The sequence below is a fragment of the Oryctolagus cuniculus genome, chromosome 4 (genome assembly GCF_964237555.1).
Source record: "Oryctolagus cuniculus chromosome 4, mOryCun1.1, whole genome shotgun sequence".
NCBI classification, from domain to species: Eukaryota; Metazoa; Chordata; class Mammalia; order Lagomorpha; family Leporidae; genus Oryctolagus; species Oryctolagus cuniculus.
In genome coordinates this window covers 72078672-72102997 of record NC_091435.1, presented here as the reverse complement: position 1 = coordinate 72102997, position 24326 = coordinate 72078672, and the positions used below count along the sequence as shown (strand labels likewise).

Below are 24326 nucleotides of genomic sequence, written 5' to 3'. Positions count from 1 at the left end.
TGGAGACTCATATCAATCCCTAATCACTGTGCCTGTCCTCCTTACAGATCCTCCCACTATCACAGAGTCCAAGAGCAATGAAGCCACCACAGGGCGACAAGCTTCACTCAAATGTGAGGCTTCGGCAGTGCCTGCACCTGACTTTGAGTGGTACCGGGATGACACCAGGTATGTGCCCAGCCTACTGTAACCCTGCTGCTCTATTAGGTAGTCCTGCAGGCACCAGAGGCCCAGTGGCAAAACCAAGCCCAGTTACAATTATGTAGACCTGTATTAATTGAGTCTTCCATGGGCCATCTCTTTACATGGGTGCTTCTGGGCTTTAGAATGACAGGCCCCCAAAACACTTATAAAGTATCAAAATTAAGTAGAGGGTTTGATAGGTAATTCCCACCTGTCTATAGCATAAACTCAAGCCCCATGGAATTCACCCAATCCCAAGTCTTCTCCATGGATGGACATCGATTCTGATCATAGGGATATCACAGTTAAAATGAGGGGTTAAGTAACCAATTCTACTTTCTTTCCATCCTTGCCTCAAACGTAAGGACGGGGAGAAATTACCACATTAAACCTCATCGTGTTCCTTTTGCCTCCTGTTTTTGAATTTGTAGGATAAACAGTGCCAATGGCCTTGAGATCAAGAGCACGGAGGGTCAGTCCTCCCTGACGGTGACCAATGTCACTGAGGAGCACTACGGCAACTATACCTGCGTGGCTGCCAACAAGCTGGGAGTCACCAACGCCAGCCTAGTCCTTTTCAGTAAGTATGCCAAGGCAGGGCCCTGCTCAGGAGAAGTGAGTTCTCACAAGGAAACCTCAAAGTCATTCCAGTATCTGTAAAAGGTAAACATACAAAAAGAAGAGTGTACTCACTGAAACAACCACACAAGGTTCTCAGTGCCTGGATATATTGGAGAGATTTACAAATGCGGAACTTCTCTCACTGTTCTTTCCTTGCTTACTGCTTTGTGTTATCTTTCTCCTGGCTGGCCGAACTGCAGGCATATTTGCATAACACAAGTGTCTAGTGTTGGTCTCTTTAAGAAGCAAGGGTGATAGGAGAGCCTGGAAATGCAAGGCAGTTAGACAATGTCAGTGATGAGAGACATTGGGAAGAAAGAGCCAGTGAGAATGGTTAACATACAGAGTCTAAAGGAGATTTTGAAAAGTCTCCCTCTGATAGCAAGAGGCATTCCTTTTCTGATAAGAAATTGAATGGTATGAAAGAAAAGCCTTTCTAAAGACCAGAGAAGATCCTAAAAGTAGGCTAAGGAGCCATTGCAAAGTTGCTGATATTAATAGGCTATCTAAGCTGGAGTCTTGTTTGTTAGCAGCATTTCATAGCCTGGTCTCTGACTCCCTTGCCTTCTTGGTCAGGTGGATAATGGGATCAGGGGAAGAGGAACACATTTGCTGAATACGTAAAACAAACAAAATGTGAATACACATGAGCCAGGAAGTTCTTTTGAGTTAAAGGAATACTTGGGAATAACAAACCACAAGAAACTTTTCTTCTACATAGGTTCAAGTGGAAAACCTAGAAATACTATGACCAGGAGAGATGGCTTCATCTTGCTTTATGCAGTTTATATGAGCCTTCAAGAAAAGAGTTTTAGAGGAAAAATCAATTTAAGTGAGAATGCTCTTGAAATACAGTACTAAAGCCATTTGAAAAATGCTCAAGATTCAACTCCACTTATAAAAAACCACCCAAAACTACCTTAAATTTCACCTTCAGTTTCTCATCTCAATGACTTCAGTCTGTGAAGTTTGATGGGATACAGCTACACAAATGCTTTGTCAAGTGCAGTTTAAACTTCATCTCCCTGTTTACTTGTCTCTAGTGACCGACTATCAGTGTTTTTTGTTTCAACTAGAGACATCAATATCTCTAAGAGACTTGAGAAATAGTTTAGAAATATGGTTACTGAGTCCCTCAGTCAGGAGGAAAAGCAGCCTCAACTGTGAATTCAAGATTCTGATAAGTCCATGGTGATCTGTTTAGTAACAGAAGGTGCACTTTACAAGTGTAAGGGTTCATAGGGATTAGATTAAGGAAAGTGAGCATCTACCTATTTGCATTAAAGTGCATTTTCTTTCTGTCTCACCTAGAATAAGGAATATGCCCATGATACATTTCAAATAATAAAATTGTGCCTATAGCCTGAGAGAGAGGAAGAGGTAGGAGGGTAGAAGGATCAACTTCTTGGGGAGGAAAGAAGCACGGATTGGGTGAAAGACAGTGGAAATGAAAAAGGTCATCTCAAGCTTCCAAAAGTCCATGGAAAGATCCTAACCCAGTAAAATTAAGAAATATCAGCAATGCTACAGAATTTCTGTCTGCAAAGTGAAAATCGGGAAATTGAGCAAGTATATCATAGTCACATTGTCCTTGATGATTTGGTAGTGGTGACCTTCTGCTATGAATCAGAGAAGTGCCTGCTGTGGTAGTGCTGGGAACAGTGACTACTAATGGGTTGCTTCCTAGTAGACACACATAGACCTCTCCACAACAGCCAATGTAGGTGCCACTGATGCATTTCACAGCATTCAGAGGCCGCATGTGCATCAGCAGTGAGTTAGGAATTGGTTTCCCTTCTTACGGGAAACTTAGGAGACAAAAACTTCTTACTGATAAATACACTGAGAGGTCATTGGGGTCCTAAGTGAAAAAAATTGCCCCCAAAATAGTTAATCTGTCACCTCTTAGAACCAAAGCATTTTGAGCGTTGAGTAGGACTCTCCGCTTGTTGGTCACAACATTGGCAGTCCCACCCCAGCTCCAGCACTACCATGAGGTAGGTTCACTGTTAAAATCTGTTTAGTCCTTGGGTGGGATATTTCACACAAGGCTGAAGGAAAAAGCATGAGTGGAAGAGAAGGCAGACAAAAGAAAAAGGGAGAATACAGGTGTGAACACACGGCCTGCTACTTAGATTCAAAGTCAGTGAGATCAGCGGAAGGAAGGAAGACAGTGCAAGTGCAGGCCATGGCCCTTTCCCATGGAGTGAAGTCAAGAGGGCACAGAGAGAGGCTCAGGAGTGGGTGGGTGCTGCCACGGGCCCAGACGGAAGCTCCGTGTGGGCAGCAGGGTGCTCTGCTGACCAAGGCAGTTCAGAGCACACGTGGCAGCTGGCAAGCTGCTGCCAGCCAGAGGCAGCAGCAGGCTGAGACCCAGAGCCTGAGCCCCTGCAGAGTTCATGATTATTCATCTTTGTTGGTGGGTCAGCACATTCCGACCAAGGCCACTGAAGGGAGGTGCTGACTTTTCACACAGTGTCAATTTGTGGTCACTCAGCCTCTGCAACATACATAGCATATAGTTCTCCACTCTCTGTTTAAAAATCAATTTCCAACCAAAGGGGTCAATCGAATAGAATGAGAGTCCAAGAATGCATTGTATTTGTAGTAATGTTTTCCAAAGCCAATGGAAGCATTCCTTTCTCATTTGTCTTATTCTCTACATACGCCAGCACTCTGTATGTCAAGGATCCATACTACCTCAGGGAACAGATCAAGGTTCTATCTGTTACCCTTTGGCTAAGTGTTACCTTCTATATTTTTTCTGAATGAGCAAGGATTCGGCTCCTTGGTCTCTACATCACATAAATGAAGACTTGAACTTCTGGTGATGCCACGAAGTTTGTATATGTAATGTAACAGATTCCGTGTTTCCACACTGATGACCAGAGTGTACCCACAAAGTTGGCAGGTTGATCATCTTTCAGTGCTGTGGATAGGGAGAAAGAATAAGGATGATGACTTAAATGCCATTACTTCTTATCAAGTGAGTGCTTACAATATATTCTGTAGTATTTACTGTGCTAAGTGCTTCCCATACATGATCTCTTTTAATCCTCATGACAACCCTACTAACTACTTATATTTCTCCATGATACAAAGAGGCTAAGTAACTAGTACAACAAGATAAGGCTAAGTTAGTACATCTGCATAGTCTGTTTCCAGAGTGCCTAGACCAGTCCATTATCTATATGTATGCACATAGACAAAAATGTAAGAGGTTGTGTCATATATTTGGGAGGTAAGGTAACAATCTTTCTTTTCCCTCCCTCCTCTTTTTTTTTCATTAATGAGGCTTTTGTACTGCCATATCCCTTCTAAGAGCCCTGCTTCTGCCTCCTTCCCACACCATTTCCATCTCCATTGACCCACACCAGTCTCAACTCACTCTATTAATGAGACTGCTGGCTGAGCTTTGGCATATTGAGCTTCTCAGGTAATATCCCAGCCTGGTGGCCAGCAGTAAGCTTTAAGAATATTCTTATCTGTTAAGAGTCCAACAAATTAATTCCCTTGTATTTCAGAGAAACGTATGGAATAGGAAGATGTTTTGAGGCTACTGAGTAAACAAAAAATACATTTAAAAAATCACTAGGTGATACCACATTATTTTGTAGTTCTCTAGTTTTATATGATCATTTTCATGTAAACCAATAATTAAATTTGAATACCATCTAAGCAACCCAAAGCTAGAGACAATCTGTATAATAAGGGTTTCCCCCTCCAGAAGTCATTGTAAGTTATCATCTTAAGAGCTTGGTATTTCAACATATGCCACTTGATGATGCTAGTTAAACCTTGGCAAAACCACTTAACTTGGGTGCCACATGGTAAAATGATTCAACCTCCAACTTGAACAACACCAACATGTGTTTTCAATGAGTCACTGTAAACACCTTCAAAGGGTTATCTGTGGATATAATCAGAAATAGATGAGCACTTGGTCTAGCTTTCATTTTAAGAATAGGTGTCTTGGCCGGCGCTGCGGCTCACTAGGCTAATCCTCTGCCTTGTGGCGCCGGCACACCGGGTTCTAGTCCCGGTCGGGGCACTGGATTCTGTCCCGGTTGCCCCTCTTCCAGGCCAGCTCTCTGCTGTGGCCAGGGAGTGCAGTGGAGGATGGCCCAAGTGCTTGGGCCCTGCACCCCATGGGAGACCAGGAGAAGCACCTGGCTCCTGCCATCGGATCAGTGCGGTGCGCCAGCCGCAGCGTGCTGGCCATGGCGGCCATTGGAGGGTGAACCAACGGCAAAGGAAGACCTTTCTCTCTGTCTCTCTCTCTCACTGTCCACTCTGCCTGTCAAAAAAATAAATAAATAAATAAAAATAGGTGTCTCCCAGAAAGATCACTATATCTTTGTAATACCTGATGAAAAATAAAAACCATTTCAAAGTTAATAAATGACCTCAATATAAACACCTATAGTCAACCCCAGCCTTGACCATTGAGATGCCCTTAAGCCAAAGGATTTTCTTGTGGCAGGTTCAGGTTTATTTTTGGCTGTTTCTCATAATGGTTCCAGAAGATTCAACCAAGAACTCCCCTAATCACTGTCCATTTGGCAGATAAGAAATCAAAGCTAAGAGCCACAGCACACAGGCCTAGAGCTGGCCTTAGAATTCTGTTCCTATAACTCCCAGCCAGTTCCTGTGCAATGTTGACCATAGCAGGCATAGAAGCAGCACATAGTACCAAAGTTCCTGCCTTCTACTACTTTTGAAAATCAAAAGTTGGCAATTTTCTTTTTCATGTTAAGTAGTATTTGCTTCACTTTATCCTCTTACAAGAACCCATAAATCCTGGCATAAACTATAAAATAGCTTCAGAAAACGTGGGACGCATCTAAGGAAAGATAAGCCCATAGGATGGAATTAAGTGAAAAAGAATGACTAATGGGGCATGATAGGTCTAAAATGATGATAACAGGGTGGACTTAAGAAGATAATAACAACCAGGAAGGTGTTGAAATGGCAGTGAGAGGAGGGTGGGTGAGGTGGTTCAGCAGTACAAATGGTCTTGTGGAAATGAGGGCAGAGAGCATGTACCCAGCTGTGAACAGTGTGATGAGAAAATATTAAGCTGAGTCATTTAAACAGTCTGAATAATAATGGTAATAATAAAAATAAAATACAGTAGAGAGAGTATAATATGGGACAGTGATCTCCAACTGCTACAAAAATGCTGAAGGCAGTTTAGCTATTTATTTTCAAAGTTGGAAACTTAATACCAAATAACCAGTGAAGGTTTAAGCCATTTTTCTGCTTGACACTTGAGTAACTAAGACACAATTGTTCACTGGGCTATTATTGACCTGCTCCATCTTAATGCACATAGGAAACTTTCACATTGAACCCCAACTTTCAGCCAAGCTAGAGAAAAGCTCACTCTGCAAGGAGACTGGGTTTGTTCAGTCTTCAGAAGTACTAAGTCCAATTTTACCAAAGTGCAGGCAAAATCTCCTTTTCCAAGCCTATGGGATAGGATGGCAGGCAGATCACATTTGACTATCTTCATGTTCCTCTGTTTCTGATTTTTGTTGATCTTTCTTTTTTCCATTAGACTTTGTTTTGCCATGCTTCTAGAAGAAATGTGGATAAACATGTTAACTATTTTTACATATACTAGCATACTTCAAAAAAGTTCACAGGAAAATGCGGTTAAAAGATAGTATGCTTTTCCTGTTAACTTTTTGAGGCATTCTAGTAGTGTTTGGGGGTAGTAGGCAATGCCATCCTATACTTACAATACCCTCTGTCTCTCCAAGAGATTTAGAGGAAGGTTTAGTGTTACACCTGTGATTTTAATAAGATAAATGAAGAGTACCTTATAGGCTGAACTCCATAAGCACAGTCAACTTATAGTCAGTAGCTTAAGTACAATTATCAGACTGAGAAATTTGTAAAAACTCACATCCTAGTGTTCAAAATGAAAATATTTCTTATGACTCAACAAAAATTATCCATCACATTTGATCAATTTCAGGTGATATTTAGTATACTAAGATGGGATTAAGGAATAGACTAAAAATAAAATTATGTCAAAACTCAATACCTTGGCCTTACTCTTGCACTGGTATCAGTAGTATTGATGTAACAATCTGAGGGGTAAGTTGAGTTAGTACTTCCCAAAATCAGTGTTCCAGATTCTTGTCTAAAGCTGATTTGAGCAACAGGGCTAAGGGAGAAGAAAGTATTGGGTGGGGGTGGGGGGTTTACAGTTCCATCTTTCTGAGCTAAAGAGATAAAAGTTAGGACTAAGAGATATCACCTGAACTTGATCACTATTAAAAATGCTTTAATCTCTAAAAGACCTAAAATCGTGGTGGCAAGCTTTTTTTCCCATAGAAGGTAGGATTCTACATACAGGGCTACTTCAATCTGACATAGTCCCCCATACTAGCTAATTTTTTAAAGTGCCTTGCAGTTACAATTTTACTAACAGTCCTATTTGATATTTCAATGTTAACAGAAAGGGCAGTAAATGCCTTATGGGAATTATAATTGTATAGGCATAGAAATTCATCTGCTTTGTGACTGTTTGGGTAGCTGAACATAAGCAATTTCATATATATATATTTATTTATTTTTAAACTCTCCATGATGCTTCCTATTTTTCCCCCTTTAGAGCGTGTTTTACCCACAATCCCCCACCCTGTTCAAGGTCAGTATGATTTTTGTCACTCTAGTTTTGCCACTGGGTCTGTAGCTCTATTACTGGGTCATTCTCCAACATCTGTTATGTGGAAAAATCACAATGGAGGAAGAAACATTCACAAAATTCACATACATTGGAAACCATTCTTTTTCACTGAGCCATCATAAGAAAATCAATTGGTTGCCCCCCACACCGGTCCATGATAAGGCATGTAACACCTCTGTCATGACCTAACTGCAAGTTGGTCAGTAGCAGAGGGGACATTACTCAATTTAGCCATTTCAATATTTATGACAGTCAAACTCATGTTCTCTAGCCCATATTTGGAAGTTGATACAAATAAGAATCTGAAGTTATTGGTATTACTTATAAAAATGAATTCATATACGACCCAAGGTTAAACTCAACCAGATTGGAGCCAGAAAATTACCTTTGCTTAAAATCTTGGCCAATTCATGAATTTTTTTCTTTTAAACATAAATATCTTAGCAAATACAAGGTCATTATTCTATATTCCTTTTCATAAAAACTTTGAATACACTTAAATTAAATTTTGCCTCCTACATCACATTGAGATGCATACTGCAACCACAACTTTCTAGCTTAAGGCTATTTAAAGGCAAATTGGCAAATAAAATTAAAACAATACCCTAAAAAATCTGAAATGAAACCAACCTACCATTGAAATTAAATTCCAGAAAAGTGATTTGCAAACAGCACTCAAAGACCTGAGAAAAAAAATGGAAACTAGGCCATGCAGGGCCTAGCACGGAAAAAAATAAATCCAATTAAGCAAGATTATAATACACACTATTAAGGAAATGTGTTCAGAATTAAAGGTAGAAAGCTGAAGTTTTATAAGTTTAAAGATAGATCATATTTCATTAACACTCATCCGAATTAAAAATTAGAGCAAAATTGTGCAGACATTCAGAATGTCAATACTGCAATGTTTTGCATATGTATACATCCACATTTTTGCAAACTTATTTTAATTTCATTTGAAATGAGGATTACAAGCTTGCCAGGAACAACTAGACAGCTTAATAAAAGAGTTATTCTTAAATTTTAAGAAGGGCCCAAACTCTTTTTAGCATACAAGCTTAGAAGAACTCTGTTGAATAAAAAACTTCCCTTACAACATTAATGAGATCTGTTTCTTATCCCAGCTCCTAAAAATAAGACTGTTAAAATGTGCTGTTTTTTAGACTTTTTGCTAAACTTAGTATTCATGGAAAACAACCCATTTTGATTTCCTGACAAGCCACAATTATTTTAAGACATTTATCTTCTGGTGTTGCTGAAGATATTGACACCAGTTTATCATGTTGCCATCTTGCAGATAGGTTGATATGAAGAACATGCCCGTACACATTTGTCCCATTGGATCACATTTACAAAGAGGTCCTGCCTTACCCAAGATGAGCTTTGTGGTATCACTGTGATACGAGATAGTTCTGCAGCCACAAACTCCAGTATTTATCAGATCACACATTATGATCGAAGTGAAGCCAGACACTGTCGACAGAGGACAGCTACTGGATATTGAAAAACAGCCTGGACGAGGGATGAAGTATGTGAATTTTGTTGAACTTTGCATTTCCCACAAACCGAATCAATGATTGGAGAATGACCCTCGTTTGAGTTTTGCTTTGTCAGTAGACTGTAGTTACATTTCTTAGATCCAGTAGCTTTAGGAGATTGTAGCTTATCTTACAACTAATACTTTGGGCTTCTGCTAGTAGCAATTGAAAAGCTGTTCATTTCAGACTTGGGATAGCTGGTGTGAGAGGCAGCTACGGAAAGATAGTCCACTCTTAAGTTACCTGTTCTTTACCAGGGCTTTGACTTCCTAGGGATTAGATCATTTTTCTCTTCCTCTTTCTGATCAAGAGGGCAACCCATGTGAAATGCAGTTTCCTATGGAAAGAGGTGCTAACAATAGGATGCCTAACCTTTTTATGGTGTCCGTTAAGTACCCCATCACTGTGGTCCTAACTATGGTGCAAGATACCTTCATTTAATTAAATATCATATATTGTCATCACCCAGGCAGAATCCTACATGTTATCTCCCAAGTGTTAACCTGCCTCTAAGCAGTTGGTTGACATAAATGGCCTGAAGACTTTTGAGCCAATTAATTTCCTTAAGGTGCTGTGAAAGCAGAAAGCCACAAAAATCCTTTTCTGTCTTCCTGCACTAAACAAGGGAACATGGGCTCCTAATTTCCAACCCAACAGAAGTATGTGATTCATTTCAGTGGCTCCATTGTTACCAGCTCTCGCTGGAGGGCCGCCCCTCTCATCCCCACTAGGCATGGCTCATCAAACTGACAGGGACTGCGCAGCAGGAGTGTGGTCCTAAACCCTGCAAGCTGTGATTCAACAAAAACAAGCCTCTGTAAATCTAATGCATTTCCCCTGGGTTTCCTTCATCATATTGCTTGATTCTCTGCAGTGATGATAATAATAATACTGGCCGTACACCAAAGGGAAATTTGTATTGATTGGCTCTGCCCAATCAGAGATTTTCCAATGTCCTTTCCCTATCTGCCAAAAGCAAAACAAAATGAAAAAGTAGCGTGACTTCCCTGCCTCTTAATGTAAAAGATGTAAATAAAGAAATAAATACAATTGGGTTCCATCCTTGATCGGTTTCTGATAGGTGTTTTTCCCATTAATTTTAATTTAGGTTTATTTATTCTGAAATGAGTCCTGAATTGCATATATTTGCATAAATAGCTCTGACTATATTGCTGCAGAAAATCCATTGAATTGTAAAATGAGAAGAGGGTGGAGGGAACTTTTCTTACTCTGGGTCATATCATTGCCTCAGGCCTCTGAATCTCCATCCACAGCATAGCCTACCCTCATGGGCACCTAGAGATGCCCTCGTCTTGAGGACTGTAGGTTCAGAGCCGGGTGATGAATCCAGCCTGGAAAAACTTATACCAACATGAGGAAGGGGAGACGACAAGGACAAACCACTCTTGTTTTGTTTCCACAGCTCTCAAGTGAGAAATCCCCCGAGCTCTATGCTCAACCAGTCGAGCCTTCCCCTCTCCCTGCCACTTTAAAAACAAAACACAACACCCTGGAAAGTGTCTCGCTTGTTTGTCTCCCATCTGATTATTTATCCCAAGTGAACAGCCTTTCCATTCACTAACTCCATGTGGCGAGTGGGCTTGGGAAATGTCGAGATTATCTTCCACGTTCAGGCGTTGCACTGGGTTTGTTCACAGCTGCTTGCCATTCAGTCCCTGTTTTTCCATTGATAAAACGCACTGCACATGGCTGGGTTTGCATGATTAATACAGCTGTCTAAAGCGCTCTCTGAAAACAAAAAAAGCCCCCCCCCCCCAATTAAAGCATAAAAAAATTAAAATCCAACCCACAAACAAGCCAGGTTTTCAGAAATCTGAACTCAGCCTACCTTGTACCCTGCCGGAGGGAGGCTGGTGTACTCGTGGCCTGGCTTGGTATCAGGTGAGTCCATTTCCACATAAAGGTATCAGGCAGAGATGCACCTGCCCTCCCTTGGCACTCCCAGGAGTGGGTCTTGAACCCAGACTCCAGAGGGATGTCAGGAAAAATCGAAAGCAGAGTCCCATGATCTGTAAAGATCACTGGACAACCCTCACAGTTTTGTTTATGTCATCCAGGGTTATCATTTAGAACATGGCCATTTTCAGCTTTTTAACAGTTTTACCTGCTCTCCCAATGGTGACAGTGATACAAAAGGCAATAGCTAACATACGTACTGAGTATATACCAATAGAGTTCTAACAGCTTTTTCATGTATTAACTCAATTATTCATCCCCCAAATGCTAAAAACGTAAAATGCACCTTTTCTCAAATCTTTTAATGATCAAAGCCCACCCAAATTCAAGTCTACCATTCGCTACACCTCAGCACATATGTAGATCTTCACTGCATTATAAATTACTGTGATGTATACATTCCTGTTCAGTAGATAGGTATCTGACTAATGAATTTTAAACTCTCATCTAATTTATTGTATGTATCACAACACTTAGAATACATAACACTCAGCTACTTTAATATCCATGCATTTTAACGAAGCCCATTTTCAGATACACTCAATACATGCAAAGATGTGTGCCAGCTCACACAGCGATTTATGTGGAAGCATTCATCTTTTAAAAACACGAGCAGAGCAATCTGGCATCGGCACATCTAATTTCACACACTTATTCAGGCTGATTTACATACACACCTCTATTAATCATGGATAATTACTGGCATTGTTCTCTGTAATTCAGTTTTTCCAACTGTGAAATGGGAAAGAAATTATATTTTCCATGCCTGCAAACTCAAAGTAGTATTTTAAATAGTATACACAAGCGAGCTTCAAGTTCCCAGAAAGAAAGCATATTGAATTTGAAATAATCACATTCAGATACACATATTTCTCATAATTTTTAAAGGCACTGATATTTCCAGGTGTACTGTATAATACTGATTGGCATTAGCTAGAAATAAGTTCAGTGTGGCTTCTTTATAGTTAGATGTATATGGATTCTAAGCATGTTTGAAGTGGCCACACTACTAAGTTTCAATTTGGAAGCATTCCAAGGCTGAAGCTTTTTCATTATTTCTCACCAATATCATAATAATATACTGAGGGGGAGCTGGAAACTTGCAGCTTTCTAGGTGTGGCACACACACACACCCTTTCCGTGGGTGCCTGTCCTATGCAGTGTCACCTGTCCTCCTAGTGCAAAGTCATCAACCTCAAGAACTGGCCTCTTTCCCTAGTCAAAGGCATGAAGAGCATGTCCAGGGAGTGTTTCCATGTTCAAATTCAAGGGTCTTTCAAGATGTTCTTGAAAAATGGAAATATTTGTTGAAATTCATGCACACAAGGGGGTCTTTGAAAATTCATGGAAAATGAGTATTATGAAAAGACTGCTTGGATTTCAAAACCTTTCTCATCAAAATAAACTTAGCGTTCAGTTTCATTTTCTGTTAACTTGCTGAAGTCTCCTTGTGTCTGTCTCCTTTCTGCCTTCTTTCTACTGTCAGAACCTTAGGCAGCTACGTCAGCACAAATGTTCTGCAAGATTGTTGGCCCCACTACACAGGAGAGCAATTAAGAGTTGACCTAATACCCAGTCCCCAGGTTCCTGTATTAAGAAGGACAGTCTGGCTTCCTCCTCATTTTGTTCCGTGGCTGGGAACTAAGTGGTGTAGTTGTACCAGTATTTTACATGGAGTCAGTAATTCACTTGTTGAACCAATGATTTAGTCTCAACTGTGATAGTTGGGATCTTCCTCCCATGTCTGTTTCACCTCTTCCAACCCATCTACTTTGTCTTCTATTCTGTCTGCTAAACTGTTCTTATTAATGTTTGTTAGTAAGAATAAATACATAATGTATTTACCCCTCACCCCCTCTCATTGTTTAAATGTCTACCCAGGGCTTGAAAACTCCATTTCTCTTAGAACTTACATTTAGGCTAAAAATACTACGATGTCCATTCGCAGGTAGGGGGATTGTAGCTAGGAAGACTCCTCTCACAGGCCTTTCCAGTGGTCCTATCCTGGATCTGCCTTCCAGAGCCACCCTTTCCTAGTGATTTCTCTGTACTAGTGCCTTGCTGTGCTATTTAAGTTTCTAGAGCCAGCAGGGATTTGAAAATGAATGTTTTTTTGAAAATTCAAGCTTCCACTAAATTTTAATTTGATGGAAATATTGCTCTTCTATGAGCTTTATGGAAAAACTATCTTTCAAAGTAACAATTACATTTGGGGATTAAGTTTAAGTAATTGGCAGCCTTGTCTTTTTAATTAAAAGGAATAAAGCTGCCTAAGAAGAGCTCGATGCGATTTGCAATGGGGAATGTTGGCACATTGCCCCAAAGAGTGAACAGACTGGGATCTCGAGTGGACGGAAAAAGCTGATGCAGACTCCACTGGTCCTCAGAGTTGCACCCCCAAGCACACTCATCCTTGGTCTTTGTACTTCGTGAAGATAACTGTCTACTGTGAGAGGCGTTGCTGGGACCAGCCAGGAGGAGCTTAGCTCTGGCTTCAGGGACTTTTTGTAGAAGCTAGAGTGTGTAAAGGAAGCGAAGCTACTTAGAACCAAAAATGAAACACAGAATTTATATTTTTCAAGTATTAAATCATCAGTTCAGTCCCAGCCCCTGACAAATGTCATGCCATAGCCCCCAAAAGTATAAGCCTTACTTGTAATCCATCCTCGGCTCTTTCCCTTTTCTCCTGAAATTCCTTACCCTGCTGTCCACATGTCTTGATTTTTTCTTTTACATTTTCCACCTTCTTCACCTTGCATGTCTTTGACATCCTTCACACAAAAATAAAGGAAAAACTTGATGGTGCGAGCATTCACTTCCAAACGCTGCTGACCAGGCACGCAAGCACCATGAAGCCATGATCCCTTCCACCTGGAGGGAGCATCCACTCCCGAGGAGGCGCGATGCCGACTGACCTTAGTAACAGGTTCCCCTACACAGTCACCCCTTCCTTGTGATGTTCTTTCATCAGCACAAGCTATTTGCTGTTATCACATTAAACGAGCACCTCCGTGGGGGTGGTGGAAATCAGTGTGAGTAGGGTCTCGCCTGACATTCCCCTTGGAGGCTGCAGCATAGGAACACACCTGCCAAGTAAGGGCACAGCACGACATAATGAGTTTGGAATTCCAATTTAAGGTGTTCATATGTCCCAGGTGTACGATGGGAGTAGGCGACTACTCACTGGGACTCTGCTGAGAATTGTCAGCTTATATCCATCACAGAACAGTAGGGGCTGAGACCTTACAAGTCATTTATCATGTTTCCTAACTGGGCCCCGGAGAGCCAGGCTGTGACATAGTTTACTACACTGATTTGCTTATCATTGTGCCGATCATAAGAGAGGAGTCCCTCACATCTCTGTAACATGTGTTTAACACCCAGCCATTACCTCTGACATACGTGTGTGCTTATGGCCTAGACGTTACCATCAACATAGTCTTTTCTATACATCATAGCTAGCTATCTGTTCTACTTTTTATCTGCTCCATACACATCATAATGATTCTTTGTTAACTACTCACATTCTAAACCTTGAAGTTTCAGTACATTTTTTTTTTACCTGCCTCACAGTTTTTGTTTGGGGCATCTCATGGATAAGGGGGTGGGGGGCAGTAAAACAGTTGGAGATAACTGTTCTTGGATTGAACGTCCCTGTGTCTCCATTACTACGCTCTTTAGCTCATGTATCATCAAGCATTCCCAGCCATGTCCCATAATGGAAACTTTTTTGGCCATTCTAAAATGTTTTCTCAATTAGAAGAGGAAGGAAGGAAGGAAGGAAGGAAGGAAGGAAGGAAGGAAGGAAGGAAGGAAGGAAGGAAGGAACCAAGTAGTAACCTTCACTTCTGTGTTAAATTGTAAACTAGAGGATCTTGGGAAACCCGTTCTGTTTTTATTTTTTTCCATGGAGTTCCACAACACAGGTAAGTCGTTGGCTGAGATCGGCTGAGGGAAGCAGTGCTGTGAAAGACTGTGTGATCCCATTCACGGGTGGTTGGACTCTCCTTGGGGGACCGACCCTCTCTTCTAATGCACTAACCCTGGGACTTCTCGTTCTGCACTTACGCGTACTCTCCACTGCTCTCACCTTTGCTCTGTGAAGTTCCTTTCCGAGTTCTCACATTTCCTCTTCTGTATGATTTTAAGTCATTAGGAACACGAGAGATCCCAGAGTTTCTACTAGGCAGTTACAGCAGGCGCTTGCCATAGGTTGGAGTTACTCGGTAATGCACAATACTTCAATGCCATCATTCATTTACTCAAAGAAATACTATCCTAGACTTGCTGGGTTCTGGGCCGGCATCCTCTGCACTAGTAGTGTTTACAGACCACATGCTGAATTAAGCCACATGTGGCTTTGTGAAATCCAGGGTAGGACACCTGCAAGGTGGTTAGGGATGAACAGAGCAGAGCACTAGGCTAGACTGATCAGGAGAGGTTTCCAGGTGAAAGTCAAATTTAAAAGGAAGACAGAGAAGGGAGAGAGGCGCAGAACATTCTAGCACATACGAAGTTCTGGATTATAGAAAGAACATAACTGATTGGGATTCAATATAAAGTCTGGTATTTTTTAAATCTAGAGAAAACATTTTCCTCTAATGGTTTCTTGCCTCTCCTCTTGTGTATGTGACCTGATTCAACTGAAAAAGAAAGAAATGCGATAAACCAGTGGGGTTACAGGAGAGAGATTAGCCCCTTTGCAACTCTAATGCACTTCTAGAACAAGCATGAGTGTTACATACACATGTGTTTATGGTGCACACTGTGCAGTAGGCAGTGCTATTCAGGGTTAGCTTTCTGGAGGATTCTGTGAGACTATAACCTAACAGACCATGAAGCAAAAACAGGCAGCTTTCCAGTGGGGAAGTTTCCTGGCAGGTTTTTATTTTAATTGGAGGAAAGGTCAAGTGTAAGGAGCCATCAGTATTGTCAGGGAGCTGCAGCAGAACTGGGTGCAGAGTTATATTTGGAGGCAGTGACACAGGCAGGAGTTAAAGATAAACCAGCTCTTCCACTGAGGCACGGAACTCCCAGGAATAAAGTCCCTGGGAAGCACCCAGAGCAGAACGGGTTTCCCAAGTGCAGCCCTGTGGTGGGGAGTGCCACCGGGGTAGGTCCAGGGGGAAATCAGAGCAAACCAACATTTCTTTGTCCCTTATCTTCTTACTTCCAGGAGCTTCTAAACCCCAGGAAATCTTACAAATTCACTTGTTATCTCTGCATTCAAATTCCACAGGCCAGTTACCTCATTTCATGGTATTTGAATGTTTTTGATTTAGAAACATACAAAATGAAAACGCACATTACATGGATTAACGATGGTCTCACGTCCCTCAGGATTCTCAGATGTGTTCTAAAATGGATCTGAAATTCACTGGGAAATAGAAATAGGGGAGTAAAACCAGACAGTGCAAAACATTTCTGGAAACCCAGCCAAACCTGTGTTTTGAATCCTTTCTGGCAAGGCAGATAAATGAAGGCAAAAAATGGTTATGTTTTTAAACACAAACTATTCTGTGTTTCAAGGACACTTAGGTAGGTTGGGGCTGGGAGACAGCTCTTCACTAAATGAGCTCGACTAGTCTCTTAATTCAGAGGACTAGGATTGTACCCATATGTGCAATGGGTACATTCTAGGCACAAGGGCAGAAGCACGTGCTACTGCTTTAAGACAAAGACTGCAGGCCTGACCCCTGAGTCCCTTAGCAACTGCTGAAACAAATCACTTTACTTGTAGAGTTTTCTAATCCAATGCAAGTTTTACAGGGTATAGCCCAGGGAAGCTCCTTTATTATTAAACTTAGCCCCTCGGGCATTCTCCACTGTTTTAATTCATCGATTATTAAAAATTAAACCTCTACGGCTGGATAAGACACTCTGAGGCTTTGAGAAAGCTGAGCTGGCATCAGAGACTTAATGAGGCCCTCCGTGTAGGAGGTGCACAGAGACTGCACTTCCTGGAGCATCCACGTCACTGCTGAGCAGAGCCCATGGCAGGTCAAGTCCATTGTGCAATCCCACCTAGGACAATGGCCCAGGACACAAAGCCCAAGCTCAAAGGACTCCCTCAGCCCATGTAACAGAGCTTTTATTACATTGCCATTTCATGCTAAGACCATGTTCCTCATATGATGAGGCCTCACCCATCATCACTCTTATTTTAACACAATATATCAGCCAACTAAAATGTGGGGTGGGGGAGATCGAGGCTCCTTATCATGTTGTCAACCGGATGCCAAACTATGAGAAAGCGATTGCTTTCTTTGCTCTCGATTCAGAAATATTTAAGGCGTTGGTTCCTTTTTGTACATAGTTTTCTATAATGACAACAAAGGAAATGCCTTCTCATTATGGACAAATTTGAAAATATATGAAACTATAAAGAAGAAAATAAAGATTGTGTGTAATCCAGAGATGACAGCATTGGGACAATAGAAATGAAATCTTTGACTGCCTGAGCTGTCAGTGGAGGATAGAATGTTCAAGTTAAAACTCCTAATGGAGGCTGGCCCTGTGGTGCAGTTGGCTAAGCTGCCACAGGTTAAGTTGCCCTTTGCAATGGCGGCATCCCATATTGGAATGCTGGTTCGAGTCCTGGCTGCTCCACTTCTGATCCAGCTCACTGATAATACACCTGGGAAGGCAGGAAGCAATGACCCAAGTATTTGAGCTCCTGCCATGCATGTGAGAGACCAGGATGGAGTTCCTGGCTCCTGGCTTCATCCTGGCCAGTCCTGGCTGTTGCAGCCATTTGGGGAGTGAACCAGCAGACAGAAGATCTCCTTCTGTATCTTCCTCTCTCCAAGACTCAGTTTTGCAAATAAATAAATATTAAAAAACACCTAGAATGTTCCAGATTTTCTATCCCCTGCAAGACTGGAGCGTGTTCCCGTGACTTGCTCCAGGTGCTAGCAGGGGCAGGCCCGGAGTCTCCATAGTAAGAAGCTCACCCAAAGCTTTTTTTTTATTTTATTTTTTACAGGCAGACAGTGAGAGAGAGAGACAGAGAGAAAGGTCTTCCTTTGCCGTTGGTTCACCCTCCAATGGCTGCCGCGGCCGGCGCACGCACTGATCCGATGGCAGGAGCCAGGTGCTTCTCCTGGTCTCCCATGGGGTGCAGGGCCCATCCTCCACTGCCTTCCCGGGCCACAGCAGAGAGCTGGCCTGGAAGGGGGGCAACCGGGACAGAACCCGGCACCCCGACCGGGACTAGAACCCGGTGTGCCGGCACCGCTAGGTGAAGGATTAGCCTAGTGAGCCGCGGCGCCGGCCCGCCCAAAGCTCTTTCCAGTTCCAAGTCCCTTCCCAGGAAGATTCCCTGTAAGCCTCCAAAATTCCCAGGAAGAATCCATTTTCCACGTGTGAGAGCACCTTCACTGGGTCTCTAATATAGAATATAATCCTTCCCCTTTCATACAGTTGTCTTTGAAATGCAACGACTTTTTATTTAAACATGGATTTTCCCTTTATTTTCATTATAGAATGATTTGTTTATAAAGGTTTGGTCATCACATTGCTAAGACTAAGTGGTGATGTTCCAAGATTTTTTGCACGTTTTATAATAACTAATTATGCCATCATTTAGGTCAAGCTTGTTTATTTTGTTTTTAGGACATCAAAAAATGTTATTTGAGAAGCAGAAACAGACGGAACTGCCGTCTGTTGGTTCACTCCCCGGACGACTGCCACAGCCAGGACGTAGTTGGGTGGTAGCCCAGAGCCGGGAGCTCGGTCCAGGTCCCACACTGGGCGGGGAGCGGTGGTGCGGGGACCCAGTTATCTGAGCCATCGCTGCGCCTCCCAGCGTCCGCAGTAGCAGGAAGCTGGAGTCAGGAGTAGAAGCTGGGGCGGGAGCCCCTGTGCTCTGAGAGCAGGTGCAGGCGTCTTAGTTAATCCAGGGGGAACAGCCGCGTGAGTTTGGGCTTATTTAGTCGTTCAACAAGAGGCGGCTACCTTCGATGTAGGGGTGCAATGTTCTGTTAAGTCTAAAATCGCCAACTCTCTACTGATTCCTAAATAGCAGGAAACAGCTCAAGTCCATTTCTGGTCGTTATCAACTGTGACCACTGAAAAATTGAAGTATTTGAAATTGAAGTGCAGGATTCCTTTGGGCTCAACTCCAGCTGTGGGAGGCCAGCTTACCTTTTCACATTTGGATGACATGCTAAGACTCCTTCCTCGTCTCATCCAGTGTGATACGTTCTCTTGTTGGAAGCACTGCGGTTCACCTGTGAACGAAGGAAACAAGAATGAGATTCAGATACGTTTTTCTACTTTGATTCCTCCTCCCACCCCCATCCCCTTAACTAGACCCAGAATGATTACTGTGATTCTAAGAGAACATTCTTCTGGAAATACTGGGCATGAGGGTTTATACAAAATGAATATCATGTGCAGGAGAAAATTGAAAGCTCCAGCAATCCAAAAAGGAACCACAAAGCATGTGTTTTTCTATGGCAAATGAAAATACTCATACTTAGAAGTAGACAGCGCTGTTCCCCAGTGCCTCTGAGTGAAGTGAGTGAGAAAGGAATGATTTACTCTCAAAGCGTGGCTTTGAAAATGGAATTACACAAATGTCCACCCTCTGAAGCTACTATAACAATAGAGCTTTTTTTTTTTTTTTTCAAAAGCTTAGCAAAAAGTAAAAAAAAAAAATTCAGAGGACAACACCGCGAATTTCCGCCTGGGACTCTTACAAACGTAATGCTGCAGGTCCCCAGCGCCCGCCGGCACGGCAGGAGCAACAGGTCAACCCTTGTCTCCCTAGCTGCTTCTGTTAAATTTCTTCATGATTCTAACCCCCTTGCGCTCTCCCAATTTCCAGGAAACCGAAGGACACGATCCCTGTTGAACTTGGACCCTCTGCTAGTGCCAAGGCATCTGCTTACTAATGGTGGCCTAGAACAAAAGGACCACTTAACGTTATGTCCCTCACTGATACCACTAATATGTCATTTTCTTCCATTTTGAAAAGATTTATTTACTTGAAAGGCAGAGTTAGAGAGGAGGAGAGACAGAGAGAGGTCTTCCATCCACTGGTTCACTCCCCAAATGGCCATAAAGGCAGGGGCTGGCCTGGTTCAGGCCGGAAGCCGGGAGCCTGGAATTCCATCTGGGTCTCCCACGTGGACGGCAGGGGCCTGATCACTTGGGCCACCATCCACTGCTTCCCCCAGCACGTCAGTCAGAAGCTGGATTGGAAGTGGAGCAGCCAGGACACTTAACTAGGGCTCCAATTTGGGACACTGGCGTCTCAGGCAGTCGCTTAACACACTGTGCCTCTCTGTATGTGAATTTCACACCTGCAGCCCCTCAGCAGTGGCCTCATAGAGAGAGTGCGAGTGAACCAGAGTGTTTCTCTGTTCACGTAACTGTTCATGTGGCAGGTTCAAAAAGGAGGTGTTCATGTTCAAGTAAACACCTTGGAATTAGAACCGTGCAAATGTAAACCCCAGAACTCTGTCCTACATGCTCATGGGGATGAATGCTTCCAACTAGATAATTAGGGGCAAGTTACCGGGAGTCAAGTGCCCTCAACTCCAGACAGATCTCAAACAAAGGGCAAACGCCCCCAGTGTCCTGTATACAGAGAGACGGAAGTTTCCCAGGACGATGGAAATGGCCTGGCTAGATGTGCTAGAGTTCCCAGTGAGGAAGCACTCGCTGGTTTAGTGTTGACAGAGTGAGCCATCCCATACCATGAGAGATGGGAGGGCAGGGGAAGGATCAATCTTCATGAGCAAAAAAGCACCTGGAGGTTTCATTTTATTAAGGTTTGAATTTATTAGTCATGAGGATAATTTTATAATTTTTATATATTGATTATTTTCATTTTGAAGGCAGAGAGAGAGAGTTCTATCCACTGGCTCACTCCCCAAATGACTACATCAGCCGGGGAGAAGCCAGGAGCCAGGAACTGCACTAGGGTTTCCCATGAGGGTGGCAGGGGCCCAAGGACTTGAGCCATCCCCTGCTGCCCCCCAGGGTATGCATTAGCAGGAAGCTGGATCAGAAGAGAAGCTGAGACTAAGCCAGGAGCACCAGGACGGGATGCCCATGTCCCAAGTGGTGGCTTAACTTCTGCATCCAGTTTCTACCCGGATGAGGATAGTTTGAAATAAAGCAAGGCCATCCAGAAAAATCTCTACCTTCCAGAACCTGGGGGCAGATGGAAGAACCCCGGGGCCCCGTATGGCTCATAGATGACTGTGAATGCCCATCTGTATCTTGCCTTGGGTTAAGGCAGTCTGGTACCGCAGAGAGAATAGAATCCCCCGACCTGCAGTCTGAGCATTCCTTCCTCCACTCGCATGTTCAGACAGCTGTTCAGTGACTCTCTTGGACACTTCCTCAGTACTAGAGAAACAAAGTTGTGAGCCAAGGAGACTCGTGCTAAGCAGAGAGACTGAATCGCTGTTTTTGGCGATGCAGGTTTGTCTAACATGAAAGATAGATTCTGGAAGTCAGAAGTCAAAGACAAGTTAACCATTGTCAAAGCATTTGCCTCTCCTAGTATTAAATCATTCCCCATTGCCTCCTTGTACCAGCTCATAAGCTAAGAACTTAGCATATGGCAAGAAGGCTTTCAGAGACCATCTGGAACATTCCCTATAGTCAACTGCCAGAAGGCGTGGGACATCGTATGGTGGCAGATTTATCTTTTATATTATACTCTGGACCTGGACTATCATGCTTACTTCTTCAGAGTATTTGCTGAAGCATGATCATTATGTGGCAAGAGGTTTTCTTGGAAATCATTAAAAATCACAGGTCCCAGGTATGTTTAACTAGATTGTGTGGGAAAAACGCTTTAAATCGAGAACATAAGATAACTCTTTCACTAAAAGGGCAAATCATTTTTATTTGCTAATGACCAAATTAATTAATTTTTTCTTGCCTGCAATCATAGGAAAGACCCCTTAACAAGTCATATTTCATGTGTATTCTAACAGTTTCTCCTCACTATTGCCACCTGGTGGACAAAGGTGGTTCCTTTCAATAGCACATAAAACTATGTCTCGGTATGACCACAAGATGGCAGCACGAAACCAGATTTTCAAAGAGCAAAGCTCAAACTAGTGTTTTCCTTCTCAAAAAGATAATGTTCTCTTCCTATGAAAGAAGGAGATAATAGCACAACAGAAGCACTGCAGTCTCTTCTCACGAAGACAAACAGAATTTCAGTTTTAATATCGGCAGTATTTCACAAAGAAGTTGACTTATTACTGAACTAATAAGGAGCACATACACTTTAACTGGTTAGTTTGCTTTCTAAACATATTTCAAACAAACGTGTAGTTTTTGCCTGAATTTTTCTGATATGTTCTTCACAGAGTAGAATATATGGCAATGTTTCATATCCTTTCAACCCATTCTCTAGCTAATTCATATGGGAGTGTCGGCTCCCTGAGAGAGCTGTGTAGCTCTTGGCCAAGTCTACACCAGTGGCTTCCCAGTGGCTCATACAGGCACACTGCTGGCCCTGTCCAGACCAAAACACTGCCTAGTCAGAGTGTTGCCTATTCTCTTGTGGGCCAGAATCTCCCAATTTTGTGTTGCTATGGTAATAACTTTTAATATTTGGGTCTCTAGTGCCATGACCTACTTGTTAAGGTAACTTTGTCTCTCTTTGGTCTACCTCTCTGCAAAGTATTTTACCACAAAATAGACAACAGATCTCATATATGGAGCACTGACTGTATGCCTGGCACCATTCTTAGTATGTGGATTAATTGATCTAATCCATGACTATTTCCAAAGAAAAATGTTTTTCCTTTTATTAGAAAGGCACAGAGATAGAGAGGGGCAGAGAGACAGATATATATATATATATATATATATATTTCTGTGTATATATATCTGTATATCTATATTCACACACACACAGGGAGATATTTAATCTGTGGGTTCTTTCCCCCCAAATGCTGCAAGAGCCAGGACTGATCCAAGCTGAAGCCAGGAGCCTGGAACTCCTTCTGTGTCTCCCACATGGGCAGCAGAGGCCCGAGTACTTGAGCCATCATGTGCTGCCTCCCACGATTAGCAGGAGATTGGAATCCAGAGTGGAGCCAGGTCTCAAACCCATGCACTCAAGTCCCATGGGATGGGATGTGGGTGTTCCAAGCAGGAACTTACCCAGTGCACCAAATGCCCACCTCTGTGGCCCAGATGTGTGATGGGCATGTTAGTTAATTTTGCAGATGATGAAATGGAGGCAGAGGGATTTTCCATCACATGCACAGTAATTGGCCTTCCTCCCTGTCCAGGTTCCTGGACAAATGCCTGGAAGTGTTCCCAGGAAGCCTGCGGGCCGGAAGTGGAGCAGGCAGAACCCAGAATCCTTTACGGGAAGGTGGTCCCATCAGGGCTTTGGGAAGGAGGATTCCTCTGTGACCCAGAAGGTTCTCGCAGGTTGTAGGAGGTAACGCTCGGAGAGATGTACATGCAGTCAAGGGCAGTTGCACTTTGCTCGTGAACAGAGCCTTTCCAGTCAGTTCTGGATCCTTCCCACGTCTCAGCAATGCCCTGGACACACAGGGATCCACTTTATCAAGGATACCAGCCAGGCAACGTGCAATCTTGGAGTGGGGTCTGCTAGAGAACCAGGAGCCCCACTCTGCCCCGTGCACTCTGTGTGATGTCTCTGGAGCTCCCTTTCCTCACGTGAGGCTGAGCGCATCCTCTGCCCTCTCAGGCACTTGCAAGGCAATACCTCGTGTTCAAAGGAAAGGTGTCAAAGCAGGTGCACGCAAGAAACAGAGGCAGTGTGTTTAACACGCACGGCAAACGTCAGGGTCGGGTGGCGAGATGCCGGCAGAAGGTTGCCTGCCGTAGACATCCACGTGCTGCACATGGGTGGAACCTGGCTTCATTTCTGGGGTGAGTGTGGCACCAGTCGCTGGCCTCTGCTAGCAGAGGAAGGTTCTTCCTTGGTCCTGTTGTGTGAACTTGCCGTGTGTAGCCTCCATTACCTGGAAATGCCTGCAAGAATGCACTTCAGGGACATCAGGGCACTGATTGTTGGAGCAGCCTCAGCAATGCACCTGAAGCTCCAGTAGCAACCATGACCCAGAGGAACTTCCGGGCGGGGCTGCCATCCTGCCTCTGGCCAGTTTCAGGCATCCATCTTCACCTGCAGGCACAACCTAGGGCCAGCTCTGCTGAATTGTAGCCAAACGTTTTTGGACTGCAGACACTACGACAACTGTGCCCTTATTTGTACCCATCCTAAGAGTGGGAGAAAGTGCCACCCTCTTGGAGGTCTCTTAGGACCTACAGGGGATGAACAGAGAATCTGTTGG

General features: G+C 43.1%; 1 protein-coding gene across 2 annotated transcripts in view; it reads left to right on the top strand.

Moving 5' to 3' along the window:
* Window positions 1–24326, top strand: part of LSAMP (limbic system associated membrane protein) — a 666984-nt gene that overhangs the window by 625446 nt on the left and 17212 nt on the right. Inside the window, exons 5-7 of one of the 2 annotated variants that reach the window (XM_008266893.4) lie at window positions 48–168; window positions 615–763; window positions 7430–7465. In XM_008266893.4, coding sequence (XP_008265115.1) covers window positions 48–168; window positions 615–763; window positions 7430–7465 — 306 coding nt within the window. The remainder of the gene's footprint in view (window positions 1–47; window positions 169–614; window positions 764–7429; window positions 7466–24326) is intronic. The other variant, XM_002716676.5, reaches the window with a different exon arrangement.